At 48.1% G+C, this 12,664-nt stretch overlaps 1 protein-coding gene across 1 annotated transcript in view; it reads left to right on the top strand.

Moving 5' to 3' along the window:
* Positions 1–1,319: 1,319 nt before the first annotated feature.
* Positions 1,320–12,664, top strand: part of LOC112076970 (runt-related transcription factor 2-like) — a gene marked incomplete at its 5' end in the record, with an annotated part of 21,308 nt that continues 9,963 nt past the window's right edge. Inside the window, one exon of the mRNA XM_024143591.2 lies at positions 1,320–1,485. Within this exon, the coding sequence (XP_023999359.2) occupies positions 1,320–1,485 (166 nt within the window). The remainder of the gene's footprint in view (positions 1,486–12,664) is intronic.

Below are 12,664 nucleotides of genomic sequence, written 5' to 3'. Positions count from 1 at the left end.
AATTATACTAGATTTACTTACACCAGTATTCCACAACACAAGTTATTACCCATACACAGTATTGCCAACAATATTTCGCTACCAGTATTCACACTTTAACACCGAGTATTCATCATACACAAGTATTATATAGCTCTTCCTTCAGTCCCTGTCCTCCTGTTTTCAGATTAACACATCAGTATTCACTTACACACAGTTATTCAACACACGTATTTCACTTACACGTATTACTACACAGTATATTTGCCAAAAAACACAGTATTCACTAACAACAGTATTCCCAACAACAGTTACAATATTCAGTCTCACACAGTATTCACTAACCTAGAACACAGGTGAAAAATTCAATTCACATTAACACAGTAATTCATTAACGTGATTCAATATCCACAGTTATTCACAAACTGGCAGTGGTTGTAACACTATCAGATTTATCAATTCAAAAACACTACCAGCAGCATTATTCACGCAACACGAATTAATCACTTACAAACAGCTTATTTCACTACAACAGTATTCACAGAACAATCATGCTAAAGTATTCAGCTACGTCAGTATTTCCACGACACAGTATCATGTACACATTATCAACAGGACAACAGAATCACGAACAGTATCCATACACAGTACATTCCCCACTACTACTCAGTAATTTCCACACAAGTATTCTACACAAGTATTCAATTACACAGTATGTCATTACACAGGATCATTACAACAGTATTTCATTACACAGTATTCACTCACTCTGGCCCTGATACAGAGGTAGAACAACTGGACAACTCTCCTCCTCCTACTCATTTCTTCCTTCCCCCTGACCTGGCGCTCGTATTCCTCCATATTTCTCCCTGCCCATACTTTAACTTCTTTTCGATATCTTTTTTATTAACCATTTCTCGACTTTTTTCTGTCTAAAAAGATGAGAATACAGGTGAAACCAAAAACTTGTGTACCACTCCCCCCGCATCCCCTCTCCGCCTCCTCCTTTCCTCCTCCTCTCTCACACCTCCCTCTCCCTTCCTCCTCCTCTTCCCCACCTCTCGCTCTACCTCTGTTTCCCGCACCCTACCCACTCCTCATTACTTTTCTTCCTTTCTTTCCTCTGATCTGCCCTGCTCTCCTCTCCTCCTCTTCCTCCACCCTCCTCTTTAACCATAACCCTTTCCTCCACCTCATCCTCCTCTTCCTCACCTCCTCTTTAACCATCCCCCTATCCTCCACCTCCTCCACCCCCTCCTCTTCCTCCTCATCTCTAGCCGTACCCCTCTCCTCCACCTCCTCCACCTCCTCCTCCTTTCTAACCATCCCTTTCTCCTCTTCCAGACCCTCGCCAGTCCCAGTCGTCTCCTCCCTGGTCCTATGAGCAGTCCTACCCGTCCTACCTGAGTCCCATGACATCCCCGTCTGTCCACTCCACGACGCCCCTCTCCTCCAGCCGAGCCACCGGCCTGCCCAACATCACTGACCCGCCCCGCCGTCTACCAGGTAACACACACTAGCAACACCCTGCATCCCACCCTGCACACCACCCTGCATCCCACCCTGCACACCACCCTGCACACCACCCTGCACACCACCCTGCACACCACTGCTGGCTTGGTTCTGAAGCTAAGCAGGGTTGGTCCTAGTTGGTCCCTGGATGGGAGACCAGATGTTGCTGGAAGTGGTGTTGGAGGGCCAGTAGGAGGCACTCTTTCCTCTGGTCTAAAATATATCTCCATGCCCCAGGGCAGTGATTGGGGACACTGCCCTATGTCGGGTGCTGTCTTTTGAATGGGACTTTAAACAGATGTCCTGACTCTGTGGTCACTAAAGATCCCATGGCACTTAACGTAAGAGTAGGGGTGTTAACCCCGGTGTCCTGGCTAAATTCACAATCTGTCCCTCATACCATCACGGTCACCTAATCATCCCCAAGTTTACAATTGGCTCATTCATCCCCCCCTCCTCTCCCCTGTAACTATTCCCCAATTTGTTGCTCTAAATGAGAACGTGTTCACAGTCAACTTACCTGGTAAAATAACGGATAAATAAACATTTAAAATAATAAACACGCATGCCCCGCCCACCTGAGGATCTGTCTTTTTCATCCATTTATTTCCTGTGTTAGAAGGAAAATCCCTTTCATCTCGTTTGACTGCTTTCATTTCATTCACTCTTTTTCAATCTCTTTCTTGTGCCTGTCGTTTTTTCCCCTTCAACATTACGACCACAGAAATGTTTTGTAATGACCTGTTAAACAAACCTCGGTAATGAAATGGGCTCGAAGGAACACGTTGTCTTTCCGTTGCGTCTATAAGAACTCTAAAGCTTCGTCTGGGATGTAACGCGTCGTCTCGACACTTTTACATCACAAGAAAGAGAAAGACTCCTGTATTTTGATGTGTGTTATTTTTTGGGCAGGGTTAGACGGAGCAGGTGAGTACAGGTAGGTTAGACGGAGCAGGTGAGTACAGGTAGGTTCGACAGAGCAGGTGAGTAAGGTAGGTTAGACGGAGCAGGTGAGTACAGGTAGGTTGACGGAGCAGGTGAGTACGGTAGGTTAGACGGATGGTAACAGGTAGGTTAGACGGAGCAGGTGAGTACAGGTAGGTTAGACGGAGCAGGTGAGTACAGGTAGGTTAGACGGAGCAGGTGAGTACAGGTATGTTAGACGGAGCAGGTGAGTAACAGGTAGGTTAGACGGAGCAGGTGAGTACAGTAGGTTAGACGGAGCAGGTGAGTACAGGTAGGTTAGACGGAGCAGGTGGTAACAGGTAGGTTAGACGGAGCAGGTGAGTAAGGTAGGTAGACAGAGCAGTGAGTACAGGTAGGTTGACGAGCAGGTGAGTAAGGTAGGTTAGACGGAGCAGGTGAGTACAGGTAGGTTAGACGGGCAGGTGAGTAAGGTAGGTTAGACGAGCAGGTGAGTACAGGTAGGTTGACGGGCAGGTGAGTACAGGTAGGCGGTACGGAGCAGGTGAGTACAGGTAGGTTAGACGGAGCAGGTGAGTACAGGTAGGTTAGACGGAGCAGGTGAGTCCAGGTAGGTTAGACGGAGCAGGTGAGTACAGGTAGGTTAGACGGAGCAGGTGAGTACGGTTAGGTTTGACGGAGCAGGTGAGTACAGGTAGGTTAGACGAAGCAGGTGAGTACAGTAGGTAGACGGAGCAGGTGAGTACAGGTAGGTTAGACGGAGCAGGTGAGTACAGGTAGGTTAGACGGAGAGGTGAGTACAGGTGGTTAGACGAGGCAGGTGAGTACGGTAGGTTAGACGGAGCAGGTGAGTACAGGTAGGTAGACGGAGCAGGTGAGTACAGGTAGGTTAGACGGAGCAGGTGAGTACAGGTAGGGAAGACGGAGCAGGTGAGTACAGGTAGGTTATGACGGAGCAGGTGAGTACAGGTAGGTTAGACGGAGCAGGTGAGTACAGGTAGGTTAGACGGAGCAGGTGAGTACAGGTAGGTTAGACGGAGCAGGTGAGTACAGGTAGGGTAGACAGAGCAGGTGAAGTACAGGTAGGTTAGACGGAGCAGGTGAGTACAGGTAGGTTAGACAGAGCAGGTGAGTACAGGTAGGTTAGACGGAGCAGGGGAGTACAGGTAGGGTAGACAGAGCAGGTGAGTACAGGTAGGTTAGACGGAGGCAGGTGAGTACAGGTAGGTTTAGACGGAGCAGGTGAGTACAGGTAGGCTAGACAGAGCAGGTGAGTACAGGTAGGTTAGACGGAGCAGGGGAGTACAGGTAGGGTAGACAGAGCAGGTGAGTACAGGTAGGTTAGACGGAGCAGGTGAGTACAGGTAGGTTGACGGAGCAGGGGAGTACAAGGTAGGTTAGACGGAGCAGGTGAGTACAGGTAGGCTAGACGGAGCAGGTGAGTACAGGTAGGTTAGACGGAGCAGGGGAGTACAGGTAGGGTAGACGGAGCAGGTGAGTCAGGAGGTTAGACGGAGCAGGTGAGTACAGGTGGTTCGGAGCAGAGGGGAGTACAGGTAGGGTAGACAGAGCAGGTGAGTACAGGTAGGCTAGACAGAGCAGGGGAGTACAGGTAGGGTAGACAGGCAGGTGAGTACAGGTAGGGTAGACAGAGCAGGTGATACAGGCAGGGTAGACAGAGCAGGTGAGTACAGGCAGGTGTAGACAGAGAGGTGAGTAGGTGGGTAGACAGAGCAGGTGAGTACAGGTAGGGTAGACAGAGCAGGTGAGTACAGGTAGGTTGACAGAGCAGGTGAGTACAGGCAGGGCTAGACAGAGCAGGTGAGTACAGGTGGGGTAGACAGAGCAGGTGAGTACAGGTAGGGTAGACAGAGCAGTGAGTACAGGTAGGGTAGACAGAGCAGGTGAGTACAGGTGGGGTAGACAGAGCAGGTGAGTACAGTAGGGTAGACAGAGCAGGTGAGTACAGGTGGGGTAGACAGAGCAGGTGAGTACAGGTAGGGTAGACAGAGCAGGTGAGTACAGGTGGGCTAGACAGAGCAGGTGAGTACAGGTGGGCTAGACAGAGCAGATGAGTACAGGTAGGTAGACAGAGCAGGTGAGTCCAGGTAGGGCTAGACAGAGCGGTGAGTACAGGTGGGCTAGACGAGCAGTGAGTAAGGTAGGGTAGACAGAGCAGGTGAGTACAGGTGGGTAGACAGAGCAGGTGAGTACAGGTAGGCTAGACAGAGCAGATGAGTCAGGTAGGTAGACAGAGCAGGTGAGTACAGGTGGGTTAGACAGAGCAGGTGAGTACAGGTGGGTTAAACAGAGCAGGTGAGTACAGGCAGGGTAGACAGAGCAGGTGAGTACAGGTAGGGTAAACAGAGCAGGTGAGTACAGGTAGGCTAGACAGAGCAGGTGAGTACAGGTAGGGTAAACAGAGCAGGTGAGTACAGGTAGGGTAGACAGAGCAGGTGAGTCAGGTAGGGTGACAGAGCAGTGAGTACAGGCAGGGTAGACAGAGCAGGTGAGTACAGTGGGGTAGACAAGGCAGGTGAGTACAGGTGGGTTAGACAGAGCAGGTGAGTACAGGTGGGTTAACACGAGCAGGTGAGTACAGGCAGGGTAGACAGAGCAGGTGAGTACAGGTAGGTAGACAGAGCAGGTGAGTACAGGCGGGTAGACAGAGCAGGTGAGTACAGGTAGGGTAGACAGAGCAGGTGAGTACAGGTAGGGTAGACAGAGCAGGTGAGTACAGGTAGGGTAGACAGAGCAGGTGAGTACAGGTAGGCTAGACAGAGCAGGTGAGTACAGGCAGGGTAGACAGAGCAGGTGAGTACAGGCAGGGTGGACAGAGCAGGTGAGTACAGGTAGGGTTAACAGAGCAGGTGAGTACAGGTAGGGTAGACAGAGCAGGTGAGTACAGGTAGGCTAGACAGAGCAGGTGAGTACAGGCAGGGTAGACAGAGCAGGTGAGTACAGGTAGGCTAGACAGAGCAGGTGAGTACAGGTAGGCTAGACAGAGCAGGTGAGTACAGGTAGGGTAGACAGAGCAGGTGAGTAAAGGTGGGTTAGACAGAGCAGGTGAGTACAGGCAGGGTAGACAGAGCAGGTGAGTACAGGCAGGGTAGCACAGAGCAGGTGAGTACAGGTAGGTTAGACAGAGAGGTGAGTACAGGTAGGGTAGACAGAGCAGGTGAGTACAGGTAGGTTAGACAGAGCAGGTGAGTACAGGTAGGTTAAACAGAGCAGGTGAGTACAGGTAGGTTAGACAGAGCAGGTGAGTACAGGTAGGGTAGACAGAGCAGGTGAGTACAGGTAGGTTAGACAGAGCAGGTGAGTACAGGTAGGGTAGACAGAGCAGGTGAGTACAGGTAGGGTAGACAGAGCAGGTGAGTACAGGCAGGTTAGACAGAGCAGGTGAGTACAGGTAGGTTAGACAGAGCAGGTGAGTACAGGTAGGTTAGACAGAGCAGGTGAGTACAGGTAGGTTAGACAGAGCAGGTGAGTACAGGTAGGGTAGACAGAGCAGGTGAGTACAGGTAGGCTAGACAGAGCAGGTGAGTACAGGTAGGCTAGACAGAGCAGGTGAGTACAGGTAGGGTAGACAGAGTAGGTGAGTACAGGTGGGCTAGACAGAGCAGGTGAGTACAGGTAGGGTAGACAGAGCAGGTGAGTACAGGTAGGCTAGACAGAGCAGGTGAGTACAGGTAGGGTAGACAGAGCAGGTGAGTACAGGTGGGTAGACAGAGCAGGTGAGTACAGGTAGGGTAGAAGAGCAGTGAGTACAGGTAGGTGACAGAGCAGGGAGTACGGTAGGGTAGACAGAGTAGGGTGATACAGGTGGGTAGACAGAGCAGGTGAGTACAGGTAGGGTAGACAGAGCAGGTGAGTACAGGTAGGCTAGACAGAGCAGGTGAGTAAGGTAGGGTAGACAGAGCAGGTGAGTACAGGTAGGCTAGACAGAGCAGGTGAGTACAGGCAGGGTAGACAGAGCAGGGTGAGTACAGGTAGGGTAGACAGAGCAGGTGAGTACAGGTAGGCTAGACAGAGCGGTGAGTACAGGCAGGGTAAACAGAGTAGGTGAGTACAGGTAGGGTAGACAGAGCAGGTGAGTACAGGTAGGCTAGACAGAGCAGGTGAGTAAGTAGGGTAGACAGAGCAGGTGAGTACAGGTAGGCTAGACGAGCAGGTGAGTACAGGTAGGGTAGACAGAGCAGGTGAGTACAGGTAGGGTAGACAGAGCAGGTGAGTACAGGTAGGTTAGACAGAGCAGGTGAGTACAGGTAGGGTAGACAGAGCAGGTGAGTACAGGTAGGTTAGACAGAGCAGGTGAGTACAGGTAGGGTAGACAGAGCAGGTGAGTACAGGTAGGCTAGACAGAGCAGGTGAGTACAGGTGGGTAGACAGAGCAGGTGAGTAACAGGTAGGCTAGACAGAGCAGGGGAGTACAGGTAGGCTTGACAGAGCAGGGAGTACAGGTGGGTAGACAGAGCAGGGGAGTACAGATAGGCTAGACAGAGCAGGGGAGTACAGGTAGGCTAGACAGAGCAGGTGAGTACAGGTAGGGAAACAGAGCAGGTGAGTACAGGCAGGGTAGACAGAGCAGGTGAGTACAGGTGGGCTAGACAGAGCAGGGGAGTACAGGTGGGGTAGACAGAGCAGGTGAGTCAGGTAGGCTAGACAGAGCAGTGAGTACAGGTAGGTAGCACAGAGAAGGTGAGTACAGGTAGGCTAGACAGAGCAGGTGAGTACAGGTAGGCTAGACAGAGCAGGTGAGTACAGGTGGGGTAGACAGAGCAGGTGAGTACAGGTGGCTAGACAGGCAGGTGAGTACAGGTGGGGTAGACAGAGCAGGGTGAGTAAGGTAGGCTAGACAGAGCAGGTGAGTACAGGTAGGCCTAGACAGAGCAGGTGAGTACAGGTAGGGGCTAGACAGAAGCAGGTGAGTACAGGTAGGGTAGACAGAGCAGGTGAGTACAGGTAGGCTAAGACAGAGAGGTGAGTAGCAGGTAGGCTAGACAGAGGCAGGTGAGTACAGGTGGGTAGACAGAGCAGGTGAGTACAGGTAGCTAGACAGAGCAGGTGAGTACAGGTAGGGTAGACAGAGCAGTGAGTAGCGGTAGGGTAGACAGAGCAGGTGAGTACAGGTAGGCTAGACAGAGCAGGTGAGTACAGGTAGGGTAGACAGAGCAGGTGAGTACTGGTAGGGTAGACAGAGCTTTTTTTAGTGGTTGCGTCCCTGTTCCACCCCTTTATGTTAATTTAGTCATATATGCAAATGTTCCGTATGTAAATGAGGAACATATATTTCCTTTATTTTAACACAAAGTCTCAAAAGATTCCTGATACCATTAGAACATGAATATATGAGTCCGTTCTAAGAAGAAAGAAAAAAATTACATTTCACAATAAATGAAATACCTGAATTCCCACATAAATGCATTATTCACTCAATATTCACTCAATATTTGATGGATTATAATAATTCAAAAGGTTTGGAATATCTTCATCCATTGTCCAACTGTTGCATTTATTAGAATCATTTTCTAAATGTTTTAACACTTTTGATGACTGTTGCTACACACACACACACGCACGCACGCACACACACACACACACACACACACACACACACTAGAAAGAAACAAAAAACTAACTCGAAGAATTTTCACAAATATTTGTTTTCTTTAACTCTGCTAAACAGCCTCTTCTACAACTATAAATGTTACGTTACAGTCAGAAACATGAGATGGGTCTATTGTCCTCTGTTAGTTACTCCTGCAGACTGTAGACGTATTGGGGCTGGGGGGCGAGGCCTGACTCTAAACAGCGGTTAGATCTGGTTTTTTAAACAGTGGAAAACACGATTGTTTCCTTTCTTTCACCGGCTGCAAGGCTTTGATCCCAGAGGACTCTGGGTAATAACAGGCCCGGGATAATGACTGACAAAAACAGCTTCATACGCTGCCGCCATCGCAATGCATGCTGGGTACTCAGAGCGCTCAGAGGTGCCCCAACAGCAGCATCTGTCTCTCTATCCCCCTCCCTCTCTCTCTCTCTCTCTCTCTCTCTCTCTCTCTCTCTCTCTCTCTCTCTTTTCCCTCTCTCTCTCTCTCTCTCTCTCTCTCTCTCTCTCTCTCTCTCTCTCTCTCTCTCTCTCTCACTCTCTCTCTCTCTCACTCCCTCTTTTCCCCCTCTCTCTCCCGTTCTCTCTCTCTCTCCCCCTCCTCCTCTCTATTTCTCTCTGTGGTGAGGTCTTGTAGAAACAGTAAATGTGGCCAGACTAGTTTGTCTCTACACCTGTTTGATGCCGTGCCAGAAGAGTCTTTGTGTTTCTCTACAGCCTAATTCCACCTCTTTACCGTATGCCCGAGTCCCAGCCAGAGTGTGTGAGATGTTGACACTCTGTCAGCTGTTCTGTCAGCTCTGATTATGTTGTTTCATCTCACCAGTGTCACGCTTTATTCTCACACTAATCTCTAGTGGACAGACTAACAGATTTTAGTTCTGAGTTTCTCTTCTGTGTAGACCTGTAGTTTACAGTTATGGGTTTATCTCTGTGTAGACCTGTAGTTTACAGTTCTGGGTTTATCTCTTCAGTGTAGACCTGTAGTTTACAGTTATGGGTTATCTCTGTGTAGACCTGTAGTTTACAGTTCTGGTTTATCTCTTCAGTGTAGACCTGTAGTTACAGTTTTGGGTTTATCTCTGTGTAGACCTGTAGTTTACAGTTCTGGGTTTTACTCTGTGTCGACCTTGTAGTTTACAGTTCTGGGTTTATCTCTGTGTGACCTGTAGTTTACAGTTCTGGTTTATCTCCTCTGTGTAGACCTGTAGTTTACAGTTCTGGGTTTATATCTGTGTAGACCTGTAGTTTACAGTTCTGGGTTTATCTCCTCTGTGTAGACCTGTATGTACAGTTCTGGTTTATCTCCTCTGTGTAGACCTGTAGTTTACAGTTCTGGGTTTATCTCCTCTGTGTAGACCTGTAGTTTACAGTTCTGGGTTTATATCTGTGTAGACCTGTAGTTTACAGTTCTGGGTTTATCTCCTCTGTGTAGACCTGTAGTTTACAGTTCTCGGTTTATTCTCCTCTGTGTAGACCTGTAGTTTACAGTTCTGGGTTTATCTCCTCTGTGTAGACCTGTAGTGTACAGTTCTGAGTTTATCTCCTTTGTGTAGACCTGTAGTTTACAGTTCTGGTTTATCTCTTTGTGTAGACCTGTAGTTTACAGTTCTGGGTTTATCTCTGTGTAGACCTGTAGTTTTACAGTTCTGGGTTTATCTCCTCTGTGTAGACCTGTAGTTTACAGTTCTGGGTTTATCTCCTCTGTGTAGACCTGTAGTTTACAGTTCTGGGTTTATCTCCCTGTGTAACCTGTAGTTTACAGTTCTGGGTTTATCTCTGTGTTGACCTGTAGTTACAGTTCTGGGTTTATCTCCTCTGTGAGCCTGTAGTTTACATTCTGGGTTTATGTCTGTGTAGACCTGTCGTTTACAGTTCTGGGTTTATCTCTGTGTCAACCTGTAGTTTACAGTTCTGGTTTATCTCCTCTGTGTAGACCTGTAGTTTACAGTTCTGGGTTATCTCTGTGTGACCTGTAGTTTACAGTAGTTGACCTCTAACTGTGTCCTAGTGAGAGTAGAACAGAACAGAACAGAGTAGAACGGAGCAGAGTACAACAAACAGAATAGAACAGAGTTGAACAGAACAGAGTAGAACAGAACAGAGTAGAACAGAACAGAGTTGAACAGAACAGAGTAGAACAGAACAGAACAGAGTAGAACAGAGTAGAACAGAACAGAGTAGAACAGAGCAGAGTAGACAGAACAGAGCAGAGTAGAGGCAGAGCAGAGTAGAACAGAACAAACAGAGCAAAACAGAACAGAGTAGAACAGAACAGGAGTAGAACAGAACAGAGTAGAACAGAACAGAGCAGAGTTGAACAGAACAGAGTAGAAGAGAACAGAGCAGAGCAGACAGAACAGAATAGAGTAGAAACAGACCAGAGTAGAACATAACAGACCAGAGTAGAACATAACAGAACAGGAGTAGAACAGAGCAGAACAGAACAGAGCAGAACAAAACATAGTAGAACAGAACAGAGTAGAACAGAACAGAGTAGAACAGAACAGAGTAGAACAGAAAAGAACAGAACAGAGTAGAACATAACAGATAGAGCAGAACAGAGTAGAACAGAACATAGTAGAACAGAACAGAGTAGAACAAAGTAGAACAGAACCGAGTAGAACAGAACAGAGTAGAACAGAACAGAGCAGAACAGAACAGAGAGAACAGAACAGAGTAGAACAGAAAGACCTAACTAACAGAAAATGTCTCATTAGATCATCTGTGTGTCTGACAGTTCATCAGTCAAGTCAAACACCACATTCGGAAGTGAGGTTCAGGAGTTTACCTCTGCTTTCATTTAGCCAACCTCTGAGTGCAGGAGTTTGGGGTTTTGTTAAACACTTCCACACATTTACCTCTGCTTTCATTTAGCCTAATGAAGCTTGATCATGCTCCTCATCACAGTGGGATGCAGTATACACACACACATCCCTCAGCTCAGTAAACAACTCTGTCTGTTCCAGCAGCAGCAGCCAGTCCTCAAGCCAGTCAGTCAGCCAGTCAGTCAGCTAGTCAGCCAGCCAGTCAGCCAGTCAGCCAGCCAGCCAGCCAGTCAGCCAGCCAGTCAGCCAGCCAGTCAGCCAGCCAGCCAGTCAGCCAGCCAGTCAGTCAGTCAGTCAGCTAGTCAGCCAGCCAGTCAGTCAGCCAGTCAGCCAGCCAGCCAGTCAGCCAGCCAGCCAGTCAGTGCATGCAGCTAGTCAGCCAGCCAGCCAGTCAGCTAGTCCAGCTAGTCAGTCCAGTCAGTCAGCTAGTCAGCAGTCAGCCAGCCAGCCAGCCAGTCAGTCAGCCAGCCAGCCAGTCAGCCAGTCAGCCAGTCAGCCAGTCAGCCAGCCAGCCAGTCAGTCAGTCAGTCAGCTAGTCAGCCAGCCAGCCAGCCAGTAGCTAGTCAGACCAGCCAGTCAGTCGCCAGTCAGCCAGCCAGCCATTCAGTCAGTCAGTCAGCCAGCAAGTCAGTCAGCCAGCCAGTCAGCTAGTCAGCCAGCCAGCCAGTCAGCCAGCCAGCCAGTCAGCCAGCCAGCCACCCAGTCAGTCAGTCAGCCAGCCAGGCATTCAGTCAGTCAGCCAGTCAGCCAGCCAGCCAACCAGCCAGTCAGTCAGTCAGTCAGCCAGTCAGCCAGTCAATAGACTGGCCAAAAAATCCCTTCTATTTTAGAACAGTCTAACAGATCTAGAACAATCACCTTCTATTCTAGAAACAGTCTAACAGATCTGGAACAATCACGTTCTATTCTAGAACAGTCTAACAGATCTAGAAACAGTCACCTTCTATTCTAGAACAGTCTAACAGATCTACAACAGTCACCTTCTATTCTAGAACAGACTAACAGATCTAGAACAATGACCTTCTATTCTAGAACAGTCAGAGTAGAACAGAACAGAGTAGAGCAGAACAGAGTAGACAGAACAGAGTAGAGCAGAACAGAGTAGAACAGAACAGAGTAGAACAGACCAGAGTAGAACAGAACAGAGGTAGAACAGAAACAGAGCAGAGCAGAACATAACAGGTAAAACAGAACAGAGCAAACAGAGCAGAACGAACAGAACAGAGTAGAGCAGAAGACAGAGTCTAAACAGATCTAGAACATTCACCTTCTATTCTAGAACAAACTAAAAAGATCTAGAACAAATCACCTCTTTTCTAGAAACAGTCAAACAGATCTAGAAACAATACCTTCTATTCTAGAACAGTCTAACAGATCTAGAACAATCACATTATTCTAGAACAGTCTAACAGATCGTACACAATACACCTTTCTATCTAGAACAGATTTAACAGATCTAGAACAATCACCTTCTATTCTAGAACAGACTAACGAACTCGAACATATCTGTAACAATCACCTTCTATTCTAGAACAGTCTAACAGATCTAGAACAATCACCTTCTATTCTAGAACAGTCTAACAGGTCTGGAACAATCCCCTTCTATTCTAGAACAGTCTAACAGATCTAAACAATCACCTTCTATTCTAGACAGTCTGACAGATCTGAACAATCACTTCTATTCTAGAACAGTCTAACAGCATCTGGAACAAGCACCTCTATTCTAGAACAGTCTAAAAATCAGATCTAGAACAGTCACCTGTCTATTCTTAGGAACAGTCTACAGATTCTAGGAACATCACCTTTATTC

The sequence above is a fragment of the Salvelinus sp. IW2-2015 genome, unplaced genomic scaffold (genome assembly GCF_002910315.2).
Source record: "Salvelinus sp. IW2-2015 unplaced genomic scaffold, ASM291031v2 Un_scaffold4166, whole genome shotgun sequence".
In the NCBI taxonomy this organism is placed as follows: Eukaryota; Metazoa; Chordata; class Actinopteri; order Salmoniformes; family Salmonidae; genus Salvelinus; species Salvelinus sp. IW2-2015.
This window is presented reverse-complemented; position numbering and strand designations above follow the sequence as displayed.